The sequence below is a fragment of the Seriola dumerili genome, unplaced genomic scaffold (assembly GCF_002260705.1).
Source record: "Seriola dumerili isolate Sdu_G_001 unplaced genomic scaffold, Sdu_1.0 BDQW01000068.1, whole genome shotgun sequence".
In the NCBI taxonomy this organism is placed as follows: domain Eukaryota; kingdom Metazoa; phylum Chordata; class Actinopteri; order Carangiformes; family Carangidae; genus Seriola; species Seriola dumerili.
The window spans coordinates 16,848,189-16,863,127 of NW_019174323.1; the positions used below are offsets into that span (position 1 = coordinate 16,848,189).

The 14,939-nt window shown below is 41.0% G+C and overlaps 1 protein-coding gene across 1 annotated transcript in view; it reads right to left on the reverse strand.

Moving 5' to 3' along the window:
• LOC111219652 (voltage-dependent T-type calcium channel subunit alpha-1G-like) overlaps positions 1-14,939 on the reverse strand; it is a 194,100-nt gene that overhangs the window by 61,178 nt on the left and 117,983 nt on the right. The window contains exons 11-14 of the mRNA XM_022742364.1: positions 13,656-13,807; positions 10,570-10,755; positions 8,773-8,887; positions 7,272-7,427 (exon numbers count right to left, since the gene is read on the reverse strand). Of these exons, the coding sequence (XP_022598085.1) occupies positions 7,272-7,427; positions 8,773-8,887; positions 10,570-10,755; positions 13,656-13,807 (609 nt within the window). The remainder of the gene's footprint in view (positions 1-7,271; positions 7,428-8,772; positions 8,888-10,569; positions 10,756-13,655; positions 13,808-14,939) is intronic.

Genomic DNA, 14,939 nt, shown 5'->3' on the forward strand with positions numbered 1-14,939 from the left:
TATATATCATAGGTCTAGTCATTTTTAGACATTTTAACATGAAACAGTTTGATATTATACCTTTGATACATCCATGGGCTGCCACACAAACACAAGGTGGGTTTCTGCCTGGCCTACAGCAAACTGCTGCTGAATACAAGACCAGTGACTAAAGGTCAGTTTTCCAGCTGAACAAACATAAAGTAGAAAAACAATATCTACACAGCTCAGCGTCACCTTTCCTTCATCCTTTCGTTTACAGTACGAAGTAAAAGCACAGATTTCATTTAAGTGACCACTTCTAAATAAAAAACCCCTTGCTCCAGCTTCACAGTGATTTTGTTTCCTTGTAAGCGGAAGGTTTTCATAGCTTCAAATTGCCAATGAAAGCCAGTGGAAGCACAGGGTATTACACTAATAACAACAGATCAATATGTTAGTAGACAATCTAATCTGCTCAACTCTATTCTTCTCCCGTCTGGTCTGTGTGCAGCAGCAGTATAAACCTTTGACGTGTAGTATATATATATATACAGTATATATATATATATATACACTGATTATGAATTTGACAAATTTCTTTCAAAAAGAAAGTTTCTCTTCCCTCTCTGTCTTGTCTTTTCTACATGTTCTCCTCAGTCTTTTTCTCTTTTTCCAGCCTTTCGTACAACATCCTCCACGGGACAGGCAGACATTAATTCGTAATTCAGCTGTCAGAAAAACCAATCCTCTGAAAAAGATCCAGCTAGAGTGGATTAAAGAAAGAAAAAAAAAAAAAACTTCCCTGCCCAACTACAGTTTGAACAACAACAAAAAAAGAAATTACATTTTTGTGTGTGTGTGTTTTTTTTTTTTAATTTCCAGATTAAGGCAACTCAGCAACTCGACTGGTAGAGAACCAATCACCAGAGTAGCCTTTACATTTTCTGGTTGTAATACTAATCTGGGGAAGGGAAGAGATGTTAATAGGATTATAATTTTTCTGAGTGTGTGCTCTCAGAAATGCTGATGCTGAGTGCACTTTTGGTTTGGGGAGAATTTAAGCCGAGATCGGTTAGCAGAAGGAAGCGTTCTCACCAAACATTAGACAATGGTTGGTTTCAGTGGAGAAAGGAAAGGTGGAGACGATAGCTTCGGACTCGAGGGAAATCCGTGGGCCTGAAATAGCCGGATTGTTTGTTTACACTCTGCCACCTCAATTTGGGCTTGGTGGTGGGACCAGGAGATGGGCCAGACCAGGCGTGCTGCTGATAGCCAGACAATAATAGACACCAGCAGCACACAGGGGGATCTCAATTACATCGCTTCAGTAAGGGGTGTAAATGGGAGACAGTGGGTGGCTGTTGATAGGAGGAAGGGGAGTAATTGTCTGTGTGTATGCATGCGTGTGTGTGTGTGTGTGTGTGTGTGTGTCCATCAAAATTGTATCCTACCACAGCTGCATTTGAGATTCATAAGCCCAGAACAGAGCTACCTGTGCTGTAGCAGCAAACATAACTCCAACCCTAAGCAGGCATCAGGTCCTGGGCTGACGAAGTTTTAATTAAACAATTTAATCAAAATGCACTTTTATTTTTCATTTGTTTGGACAGGACATTTTACTGAAATTTAAAAAAATAACAAAACATCTAAATGATGACTTTACAATAAGACTACCCTTTTATTTTATAGATGGTTAATAATTCGGTTTTTAACACTTTATACATTTATTACTTATTTATTACTTTACTTATTGGAAAGTGTAAAACACATCATCATGTATTAATGAGTTACAATAAGGCTCCATTTTACCCGTTATAAATGGTAGTAGCTCATTAGTAAGATTAATGAGTAGTGAGCATTAACTTGATCTCGCCAAATAGTGAGCCTGCATCAATGTATGAAAACTGTGTTATAACTTGTTTATAATTGTTTATTTCTAATTTATAAAGCTTTAACTGTATGAACAACCTAATTATAAATTATAAATCATTTATAAATCCTTTATAAGGGTAGTCTGATTGTAAAGTGGCAGCTAAATGATTCGTTTTTAAATTGGCTGATGGTGTACGCCCCAAACTTGAAATGTGATTAAATAGTTTCCTCTGAATCTGCAGTGGGCTGGTATATACAATATACAAAATACACAAAAGATACAGTGTTCTCTGCATTATCAGCCAACATCGGAGAATAAAAGTATAATAACAGTTTTAACCGTTGGACCAAACAGCAGACTCCACTCGAAATCCCCCAACTTCAAGCTCAGGCCCCCAGTGGCCCGACCGGACAAACAACAACAACAACAACACACTGTGAACAGTTTGGAGGATTTGCCCACTGGAAAAGTCAACAGCATTCAACAGTTTAAAATTAGAGGACATTAGGACAAAACTTACAACCATCTGTTGTTCAAAGGCCTCATTTCACTGAGTATACTGGCCTTACACTAAGAGCCTGAGTCATGCAAACAGAGTCGATCTCCCCCGCTTTCTTTATTAGCTCTCCACCTCTAGTCTGGCTGCCCCCCCCCCCCCTCTCCCTCCCCTCCGGCCCACTTACGTCTTCTCTATACCCCTGCCACATAAAACAGACTGAGAGAGGAAGATTTTTTGGCAGCACCACTGTGGTGTTCTTACCCTGAGGCTGGAAAGAAAGAAAGAAAATAAATAAATAAGAGAGAGAGAGAGAGGGGTGGGGTGGAGGGCTGGTGGGAGGCGAGCATTCAGTCTGAGGTTTTGATGTGCGTTTGATGGAGTCTGCTTTCAAAGAGGACGAGAAAAGAAAGAAAACACACAAAGCGAAGTGATGCAAGTGTTTTTAAGCGCTCTGTTGTCTTTCCTAAACTGCGGTGAACAGTCACTCAGTAACCCGGTTAGTCCCAGCAGCAACGGGCAGCATGCAGGAAGCAGGTCGGACGACTTCGAGATGATTTGACACATTCTCTGGCGGCCATGTTGGAGGTCTCCTGTTTGTGGCAACACAGGCAGCCGCAAATAGATTTTTTCCACGCTATTCATTTCTGTACTGCTTTGGAAGAGACTGGTTGTTTCCTATTGATAAAACCAGCCACAGCTCAATAGCGCTGTTGACTCAACTTGTTAACATCATTTCCACAAGTTCTCATTTTAAAAAGGGCCAGTTCACTCAAATTGCCAAAAGAAGAAAATAATCATGCTTCTGTGTGGATTTAAGATTTTTCTTTAATAATATCCTCAAGGATGTGTTAACAATACTAAAGTTTTATGCTGGGTAATGAGCATTAGTTTCAATTATTGCACCTTTGTTTATAGACAATCACGTTTTTTAACATGAGTTTGGTACAACAGATGGCACCAAATACCTAGACTGCTGACGCTCTTTCAAGCTGTGTTGTCATGCTAATGTTGTACAGTCTTTCCCATGTGACAACCAAGTATCTTCATTTTTCACACGTAGTTTTATGCACAAATGTGAAAAAAAATCTCAGGCTTTTATTTGCAAGAATGTTTGATGTGTTATGTTATTGTACTTTCTTTTCCCCCCATAGTTGTAAATCATATTTTAAGTAAATAGTGCAGCTTTTAGGCTGATGTACATTGTTTTACATTTAACACTTTTGTTCACTAAAACTGGACTGAAATTGATTTTCAGTTGTTAAATAGAATGATACCTATTCAGCCTATGGAGAATACTATCAAACTGATGAGTGTATTATCAGGTTTCTACAAAGTATTATCAGGTTTCTACTGATGGAGTTACTCTGCCATTAGTGGCTCACACAACAAAATGTAATTTAATGTAGCCCGGTAATAAAACGTTTCTTGGACTTCTCCGCTTCCATTTTTATGTACAAAGACTTGTACCTTTGCCTTCTGGCCTGCTCCGATATTTTCTATCACAGTTGCTCATCTTTTATACTGATGAGTCATCAGTTTAATGTCCATTCAAGCCTTGGAAAAACTCCAGAAAGTCACTTGATACTGTTTATTCAGATAATGAACTGCGCTTTTACTTCCCACTTCAGAACTGTATTGAATTAGTTTGACAGCAGCGAAGATCTCAGAATCTCGATCGATAAAAGTGAAACTATACCTGAACGGCTTGATGCCACTCGGGACAAAAATACAGTAGATCTTTTTTTTTTTTTTTTTTTAATTTGGGTGGAGTGGCCCTTTAAGGCAATAGAAGCAATCAATAGCTTGGGGCTTTATCTGCTATATTTTATCTGATATATTATCAAGCCAGGCCTTTAATTAAGCATATATGATGCCAAAAAGCAAGCTAATGCATTAATGAGAAGTACTTCTGCAAAGAACCTCCAAGCTATAGCCACTGAGAGATCTGTGACATCACCACAAAGCATCTGAAGGGATGGGTGAGGAGAACGGGTGGTGAGGGAAGGGCAGAGGGGACGATGGGGGTGGGGCGGTTAGTCAATTAAATGGAGGGAGGGAGGGAAGGCAGAGCTGCAGTGCTGTACATACCCCTGAGTCTACAGGCAGCTGAATTAGGCTCAGCTGGGCATGCAAGTCCTCCCGCTTGGTCACTTCCTATAGTGGAAGTGATCGGTGCAGCCCGACAGGAGAGGGAGGCGCGAATAGGAAAAGAGGCACAGAGGTGAGAGGTGGAATCACAGCAGTAGACAAGAGCAGAAGGAGAAAGTTAAAAGGAGGTTCAGCATGTTGTAACATTTGGACTCAACCATACAACAGAACACATCAAACTGCCCCGGATCACAGCGTGCAGTGCTGCACGTGCGCTTCAGCAACTTCACTTAGTTAAAAAACATGAAAAGTCAGAGAAGCGCAGCCATGTTTTACCCACCAGTCGATCCGTTGTAAGAATATCATCCAGAAGTGAGAATGATCTTGACATACAGTATGAATGTAATGACAGCGCAGAACAGCTATGCATTGTTTGGGACATATTGTGCTCAGCACGGGAGCGTTCCTCTGCAGCTGACGTGTCGAGTGTGTGCGAGTGCTTCGCTTTGAATTTGTGGATGTTTGGATATGTGTGTTTATTGTCACGTTGAAGGGTCTAATAAAAAGAAAGAATAACTTTTTGTCTCTTTTCTTTCCATGAAGAGAGAGTCGTGTGGTTTCACTCTCTGCAGCGGATATTGGATTCTGTCACATGGACACACTGTCACACCAGTGAGAGACTCAGTGAGTGAGAGGGATGGATCATAGGGGAGAACAGGAAGAAATAGAGGATGGAGCGGATGATGAGGAAGGAATTAAATCAAGAAAATAAAAGCAGGAAGAACTGACACCCCCACCCCTACCCCGCCTTTATGTCCACAGCAACATGGACATTAAAAGTATTACTTTGAGTGCATGGCTTCGCGTATGTGTGTCTTGGCTCCACATCTCTCCTGGCTTGGCTCACATCATTCAAGCACCCGTTACCTAGCAACCCTGACGCAGGGAAAGTTTGGACAACTAAAAATAAACTTCATGTTTGCAGAAAAGGATGTAAAGTTTGAAAAAGGAAAGGGAGATTTAACCTCTGTGATGATACAGGAGGACAGAGCGGGAGAACAGAACACGAGCTCATAGACCTTCAGGTTTCCACATTTGGTCATAGAGTGCATGTATGTATGTGCTTTATTTCTCTTTCCTCCCACAGCTATCAACAAAAGTAAAACACGAACAACAATAAGACACAAAGCAAACAAACAACAAAAACACTCAAGCTAAAATTTGAATTGTTCTCACTTTTTGTATGAGGAAATAACCTACGGAACGCACTGTACAAGAATAAAATGACGCACTAAAAACGGCCATTATGGGTTAAGTTTGGATGCCACTGGGAAAGCAGAAGCTAGTTAGTGTAGCTAATGTTAGCACTGTTTGCAACTAGCTGCTGAGTCACTAGCATTCCCTGCCCATTCAGTGCTTTGACTGACCCTCATTAACAGAAATAAGGGGTTTCTAGGTGGCATCAGCTGTCTCTTTTCACTCCAGTTGTGGTGATGGCAAATGACCAGATTGCCAAAACTCTCAGCAAATGGTTCCTCCTGTAACCTCAGCAGTCCGTACGTTACCTCGCGACTTGAATCATGAGTCAGGGTAACGTAGCGAGTAAAAAGAGTAACAAGTGCTCAACGGCTCGACGTCAACCCTCCGCCTGGTTATCCATCCTCTCAGACAAAGAGCCAAAGAGCATCAGAGATCAAAGCAGAGGTGTTGTCACCCCTTAAAGAAAGAGTTGGGGAGACACGAAGACAGCCAGAGACAGACTGAATACTCCTGTGATTTACTCTCTTCATCTCATCTCACCAACTATTCATTTCTCTCAGTCGCTTTATCCGTCCCAGATAAAGCCCCTGTACACTTCAAATGGACTGGCTGAAAAGTGAAGGGAGGTTGCTCAATGAGTTTCAACTCCTTTACTCCGTGTGGCTCTGAAAATGTTCACAGAAACTGTTTTCCCAGCTGCCTGTTTCCAAACAATCATGTCCATTAATCCACCTTCCTCTCTCTCTCTCTCTCTCTCTCTCTCTCTCTCTCTCTTTGCCGTCTTGGAGAAGAATCCCAAACAATTGTGCAGTGGTGGATAACATACTTGTACAATTGAATTGTATGATACACGGGAAAGACTGGGGTTGGGGTGGGGGGGTGGAGGGGGTGCCTGAAATTAAGGAATCCAAGCATGAGACTTGATGAAACAGGGGATGTGTGGGCTGATGCACAGTCTAGTCAAGCAGACATATTTTTCGTATGATGTACTTTATGGCATGACTGCATTGGCAAATGAGCAGAACAATAATGAGGATGACTGCTGAGATAGTGGGAAAGAGTGGGAGGAGAAGAGGCTGACAGTGAGATGAAGATGAAGAGGAGAGGAAAATGAAAAGCTGCAACTGCTGTGATCTCACGTCCTCACATAACCTGCTGCAGAGAGTGCATGGAAAAATATAGATTTAATACCTACAGCGTTCATGAATTCGTTATGTATGTGTGGGTGTGAACATCCACCCATTAGTGTTGTGTGTGCCTGCACTGAAAAATAGGCACCTCATTGAGTAATTTAGCCTCATATTTCAGTGTTAAAACACAATTTATTCTAAGAGCTAGCAGAGAATATATTGAAATTATATGTGTTAAGGCCTGGAAGTAAGTCAAATCAGTGTGTAAAATTGGAATAAGTCGACCTACATTTAAAGAAAGATAAACCCCAACTACCCGACCACCCAGAATGGCACATACGTGTCACATTCTTTCAGGAAAAAAACAGTTATTTGATGAATTTCAGACAAAACAGCTCAATAATTTAAACTCTATGGTTTTTGTATGCTACATATGCATGTGTGACCAGCAACATTATACCTCCGTCTGAAAACCCTCGACCAAGATTGCCACCAGCAAGTTGAAGAGGACGTAGTTTCCAAAGGTCATAAGTGCGATGAAGTACAGGGCAGCTACGGGAGAGGTGGAGGCCATGCCGTTATATAACACCTTGTTCCAGTCCTCCTGGGTTAGGATCTAGTGGAGAGAAGAGAAAGTATTCATGGTAAAAAGCACATCACTGTCGAGAAAATGTTGTATTAGTATTTGTTTGTCAATTGGACAGTGTTGTGCCTGTACAAGTACAAGTACACCTGTCAAGATTTGCATTCTCATAAGGTGCTTTACAGCGATAATGGTGGTAAAACTACCACTCAAAATACTTTTAAAAAATTGAAATGAGTCCTTGATTTCAGACCCAGGTAGATGAAAACAGGATTCTCATTTCTAGAAGATGACAACTGTTGCTGGCAGATTTTATCAGCCGTACTTGGTAGCTAATCAAGCTAACGCGAGTTAATTGAAAACACTGCTACTGGCTGACCTTTTAATGTTTCCATTTTAAGATGAGTTTGAACAGCTCAGTGAACAGCTCAGATAACGCTGGCTGGGGTAACTCAAGTTCAAATATCTCCAAATCCAACAAGCAAATAGCTAAAAGTTAGTGAGACATGCTAACATTACATCTGAACAGATAAACACACTGTTTCATCTATTTTTCACACTTATGCTTTTTTTGTTTTTGGCTTTTTAAAAAGGCAAAAAAAAAACCCCTCACATTTCAGTGGTTGTTCGTTAGAAGCTAAAAAAAAAACTTCAAATGCAATAAATTCTGTGCTCCACCAGTTTTTCATTTGAAACACGCAACACTAAAATGTAAAAGCTTTCATGACTATAGGTTGGATCAGTCAACTGTCTCTGTGTAACATCATGAGAGCAGACATGTCAGAACAATGTTCTGCACAGAGAGAGGTGCTGGCACATTACATCGTCCCTGATCAGATGTTTCACTGAATTATACATGGTTACTATATTAAGGGTAATAAATACCATACAGTGATTTATGCAGAGATAATGGGTGGATGGTTTGACCCCACAGCGGGCCTTAAAGTCACTAATCCAAGGTGACATGATGCAAGAGGGAAGAATTCACCTATGTAAGATAGTTGGAAACGGAAATTAGATGAGTAGAAGAAAATATGGGAATAGATGAAGGCCTAGCAGGGAAGAGGAATATTTGATTTGATATATTTTATTTATTCAGGAGCGTATTGTCTTATCAGCCTCTGAATGGGGATAGGTTCAGTCAGCACCAATGATGCAAGAAGATATTCCCCGAGGGCACTTCAGCGGGTACAGTTTGATCACACGGGAAGTTCGAGATGCCAGGTGGTGGATGAACTCGCATATCTTTAGGTCATCCTGTTGCTAAATTTTTTAACAACTCAACAGATTGTCAAGCTACAGCTAAACTGAGCATAGCACAGTAAAACGTGAATGTTTAACAGAGTTAGGAGAAGGGGAGACAGGGTTTCATGCTCACCTGGAAGACAGTCACTATGGCCCAGAGAAGAGAGTCAAAGTTCTTCCTGTCTGGCAGAGTGTCTTCATCCCTCTCCGACCCGAACTTACAACCAAATAGATGCATCCCGAGAATACTGACACAGGAAGGAGGGAAAACGAGGGATAAATGTTTGCCTCAGGCCAAACCCATTAGATACAGTACAAATAAATGGAAATTATTTGCTGTATAAGTATAGAAATATTCAATCAAAACTTTTATGACTAAAAAAAGTAGCAAAGGGAACAAAAACACCATGTGTTGGAGTCAGTGAGGTAATAAAACAGTCATTGGTTCATAAACACTTGGCTTGTGCCAGGTTAAGTTCAGCACCATGGAGAGCGTCACAAGCCATGGCAGTGACATACACCTTATGTATTTTTTTTATTTTAAAAAGCACTCAAAGGAAGATCACTGGCAGTGGAAACAGGAAATTGGTAAATAAACAGTTCTGTAAAATGCCAGGCTACCTGGTTTCCCCTGCTGCAGTTTCCATGCTAAGCTTTGCTAATCACCTCTGGCTCTAGTTCCATATTTACTGGACAGACATGGCAGTTGCATTGACCAATATCTATGTTACTAAGTCTAGGGTACTACTGTAGACTTGGTAGCATGGATAGCTTTTGCAGTTCAACATGTAAAAAAATGAGTTTGAGGAGAGATGGGGATGGAAATAAAGGAAACAAGAATAAAGAAAACTGTAGTGAGATTAGGAAACAGCCTCATGCTAACTCTTGCCAACTATACCACTTGTACACCACTATGTTTAGCAGTGATTAAAGTCTTTTCAACCAAATTACCAGCTAGCCTGCTAATAAGAAAGAAAGAAAGAAAGAAAGAAAGAAAGAAAGAAAGAAAGATGTACTATGAACCACTAGTCAGTCTGCACTACAGTCTGTCTTTTATTCAGAAACAGACACTGAAGCTCGACTGGAGCTCAGGGATCAATGAACAGGCCTCTGCTGTGTCAACTTGGCAACTCTTCACTCAAATCAAAGCCTGTTTATTATTGCTATTTACAAGGCCCTTGGAACTGTGTGTTCGTGTTTGTGTACATGTATGTGTGTGTATTGGACATACATGCTACCCTCACTGATATAAGTGGGATGGACAGATTAACAGAAACACCTGTCAATATAATGCAATACAATTCAACAGCATCGCAAATTACAGCGTCCAAAATGACTGATGATGATACAGACGACTGCTTTAAGTCATGCTGCTGCTGTTCTCCAACAATATGTCTGTCACTGGCGTGATAGATTTTTTAACTATTGTTTTCCTGTACTATTCTATTTGTCCCCATTTGTATTATGTACAAACTTTTTCTGTTTTGTTTTTTCAAAGCGTCATAAACATTGGCGATAACTTGTGAAAGTATTGTCTCCTCTTGGTACAGACGTGTGTGTGTGTGTGTGTGTGTGTGTGTGTGTGTGTGTGTGCAGAGAACCTCTATAGCTTTGATTTTGTTGGGCTCAGCCACACTGCTTAACCAGGCACAAGAAAAGGATTGCTGACAAAAAGAGGGAATCACTTAAGTCTTGTCATCCCATTGACTCATTCCTCCTGTCGTGTCTGTATTGATCCCTGCTTATCATGCAGAAGTCACAATGTATTGATCTATCAATTTACTTTCATTCCACACCTCTGTGCTTCTAGTTCCACCTACAGAATTTGAACTCTTCAGTTTAACTCTAACTTTTTCTATTTTTTTCCACACGTTCCTCCATTAACAACAAAAAATAGACAGTTCACACACTTTTTCATAAGACCGCCTACCTGAAGATGAAGATAAAGAGCATGAGCAGCATGCAGAAGGTGGCCACGTTGTCCATGGTCTTCATCAGCACCACCAGTTGCCTCTGCAGGGCTGGCATGAAACGCACCAGCTTCAGCACCCGCATCAGCCTGAATGTCCTCAGCACCGACAGTCCGCCACCCTGTTGACCCACTATCTCCCACACACTGAGAAGACACACGTATTCACAAGTGAGATTTGAAGAGGTTTTACAACCTTCATTATTAATGTTACAGATTGTAAAACCAAACGATGAGCTGGCAGACACTAAAATACTCGGAGTATTTATGTAGTCTCTGTGGTTTCATCAGACATCACACATTTCACATTGTCAATAATGACTTGTACAGCTTTAAATTTGAACAATAATAACAAAATTTGTGGCTTTTTAGCTTTTAAGATAACATCTCTCAATACTAATACTAACATGTCAAGCATTAAAGATTAAAACTGTACACTATCCGTAGTTCATCACGCAATGTAATGATAACAAATGACAAATATTTTAATAAATGGTGAATTTCCACAGGTTAACACAGTGAATTATTAAATATTGGCATTTAAGTATCATGGTTTTTGCTTTGTCCTGGGACAGATGTGGTGTGCAGATGTGGACTGCACTTCTATTCATACTACAACTGGGGATAAGTGGGATAGGAAATTTTTACTCAGGTACAAGTAAAATTACTTGTGTAAATATGTACTCGGATCATAGTCAGCGTCTCGCGCACCCCGAAGTCCTCCATTACTTGCTCTAAATCCAGCTTCTATGCTAGTTCTCAGCGCAAACTATAACTTTAAGTTAAGAAAATTAACCTCGGTTCTCTGAAACATGAGTGATGTGTCTCACTATGGGACACGGTCTCGGTCTAAAACCTCTTCTCGCTCCCGGAAGCAGCCTCTCGGACGGCAGGTGTAGCTAACGGGCTAGCAAAACAGTTCACACAGCGAGCTAACCGCTCGGTCGCCTACCCGGCGCTACCCGACTGTCACCAAACACCAGTTGCTGCAGCTAGCTACCATACTAGCTGCTCACCGCCTCTTGTTATTAACGGAGCTAACTCAACAGTCTAACATCGAAATTGCGGATCAGGAGGAAATTAACTTTGTTTGAGACCTGGCTCCGTCTCAGCAACAAACTCTCGCGAGACCTTGCAACATGGCTCTTTTCTCTCTGTCGGTTCTGGTTTCACTGCTGCAGCGCTGCCGACGTCGCTTTCCAACCGCATAAGTTTAGAGGGTCCTATAAGTGAATCCATGAATCAAAAGTTTAAACTGAAATAAAGTTTCTTTCTGCTATTTCTTTGCTTAATAATGCTATTGCTATTAATTATTATTATTATCATTTAACTGTTTTTGGAGGGAAAACAATTAGATCTTGTACTGGATTGATCAGATATTAAGCCAAAAGATAAAAATCGGCAAAATCAAGCGCAATTTCATACATAACATTTTTAGTGTTGTATTATATTGTTACGTTTTGACACGAACAAGCAATCACGACCACGCCCACTTAGGAAACAGGAAGTGAATTTAGCATTTAGAGTTAGCCAGACCCAGCATGCACCTGTTGTTCTCTCAACGTGGCAGGTGTGTTTGATTTGGGACACCTGGCGTGGTTGCCGGGTGGTGCATCAAATCAGCAGCTTCTTCTCTGCTGCAGCTGCTGATTTGACACTTCATTTTTTTATTTTTTTTTTTTTGCATTCTCTCACAGTTAATCATAACTTCATCATGTGACTTTTGTTTTTACTGAGTAACGATTTCGACTTTAAATGTAGCGAAGTAAAATATTTGAGTTAAGAAATACTTTAGTAGCCTACGAGTAAAGTTACCGATTTTTAAAAATACACCAAAAAAAGAACAAGTACATAAAAAAAACAGATTCTTACAGTAACGACAGTAAATGTAAAGTAATTTATTACTTCCACCACTGCACACACTAGAAAACTTTATTTTAAAACCCATAGAATTGAAAATTGAGCATAGGTTTCCTGCTTCGGTGAGATGTTCAGCTTTTACCACGCCATAATAGCAATAGTAAAACACTTTTAGGAAATGGAGAAGCCATTATCTTGGTAGTGTTCACCACAGCATTGCACTACCAGACTACAAACTGCAGCATCGCCCTGTTACAGTAATAGCTCTTCACTCTCTCTTGACTATTCACTACCCACATTGGAATGGTGATATCACATTGTTTTGTCAGGGCTGCGTTTGGGTACATTTTGTTGGATGGAAAGTTAATATGACTGTACCTTTATGCTCTGTAGTGGCTGATTTCCCCCAGGTTTCATTACATCACTACTGTGTGCTTTTCCTGTATAATAATGACCATGGGAATGTAAAGGGCCTCAGGTTATGTATTCCCAGTGGTAATATTTTAAAAACAGAAACAGAGAGCAGGGACAAAGGGATCCCTGTATCACAGGGGTAAGTTAGTTTGGCCTCGGGCCAACTTTTTTCTAATCCATAAGATTGGGGGGCCAGAACAAAGGCTGATTTAAGATATTGATAAAAATGCAACTGGAATTCACTTTGTTACTGTTCAGATATGTGGCGCTGTGGCCCACAGTCACAGATAGGGGGGGTAAAAAGATCATATTTTTGGGTAGAATCGCAATCCACGATCTTGCTCATCATCTGCATTCTGTTTCCACTCTGATTTTATTCTGAAAGGTCCTGACCGGAAGTTGTGGTTCCTATCTTTCCGCTGCTTTGACGCTTGTTTCAGTGTACACGTTTGACTGACTGATTTACTGAACTCCTCTTTTTTTTTTTTTCTTATCATACATCGTATATATACTCCATCGGAGGTTTGTCAAGCAAGCAATAGAACCTTTGGAACTTCCTTTCAGAACTTTTCAGAATAAAACTTTGTCGTGCTTTTATTTTCTAGGCAAAACAGCTAAAGTGGAAATGCTTCAGATGGAGATCTATTTTAGCAAAATTTAGCAGCCCAGTTATTATTGCTGGTGGGCCGCCAGTTGCCGACCACTGCTGTATCATTTCAGGGGTTTCTGAAAAATAAAAATCTTTGTTTAGAAAGCCCTGCTCTACAACTCACCTGATGACCACGATGATGCCATCGAAGATATTGTAGGGGTTCTTGATGTAGCCAAAGGGCCCGTAGACTAAAACCTTCAGCAGCATCTCCAGAGCGAAGAGGCTGGTGAACACGATGTTACTAATCTCCAATGCGTTGGTCAACTCGTCAGGCTGGTGACACAGACACAGAGAGGTTTGAAAAGGAGGAGATCGTTAATGTATCGCTGTAAGTGCATGCAATCTGCACTGACGATAAAACCTGTGAAGAAGCAAGATGTTCATATGACTACAGCGACAACACCTGCAGTGTCACACTTGCACAAAGAAATGTGTCAGTGACTAAATTCAATTAAAATCTGACAAATCTGCCTATGCACACACAACTACTTTTCTCACACATGTACGCCACACACACACACACACACACACACACACACAACCTTTATCTCGCACCAGGACACACACCACTCACAGTGCTGCGGCTGAATGTGCCTGGGATGTCTGCTCAAAGCTCATTAGAGAATTGGGCTGCCACTCACGTCTACATCAAACAACTGGTGTGTGTGTGACAGCATTTAAGCGTGGGTGTATGCGTGCCAGAAAAAAAAAAAAAAAGAGAGAGCGAGCAGACAAGAGAAAGAACCTGATCCAAAACATAAAAGGCGCGGCACATCCAAATACAGCACAGTATGTAAATCAGACGTCTACACCGCCGCGTAGCTGTAATCATTGGCGAGGAGAAAAGAGCCGATGGGGATGATGTTATGTGTCTGTGGACTGTGGAACACCCCAGACAGACTTCATGAGGCCTTTCATCTCGATGCAATAAACAGTTTACACAACTCAAACATGATGTCACACACACACAGATTACACTGACACGACACAGTGGATGGAAGGTGTTGAAGGCCTGATCTGTGTTTGCATGTTCTCCATCATAAATGTTGTAAGTGAATGTGTGCGTGTGTGTGTGTGTGTGTGTGTGCGTGTGTGTGTGTGTGTATAAATAGAGACGTCGTCCCTGCAGGAACATTATCCCCAGGCTGAACCAGGAGGTAATGTAACGTCATGTAAACACAGTGTGTGTCTTTAAGCCCGTCCTGGTGGGCTGCCACTAATCACTATACACAATGACTGTTTGAGCAGTGATTACCCAACACTAGGATGGATACACAGAGAAAGGAATACAGAGATTAACATCACCAGTTAAATAACAGAGCCTTGTGCTGCGTTATAGCACCAGGTAAACAACACTGACGGATATGAGTCGCTCATTATGAAATATCGTCACTGTTGGTGTTGT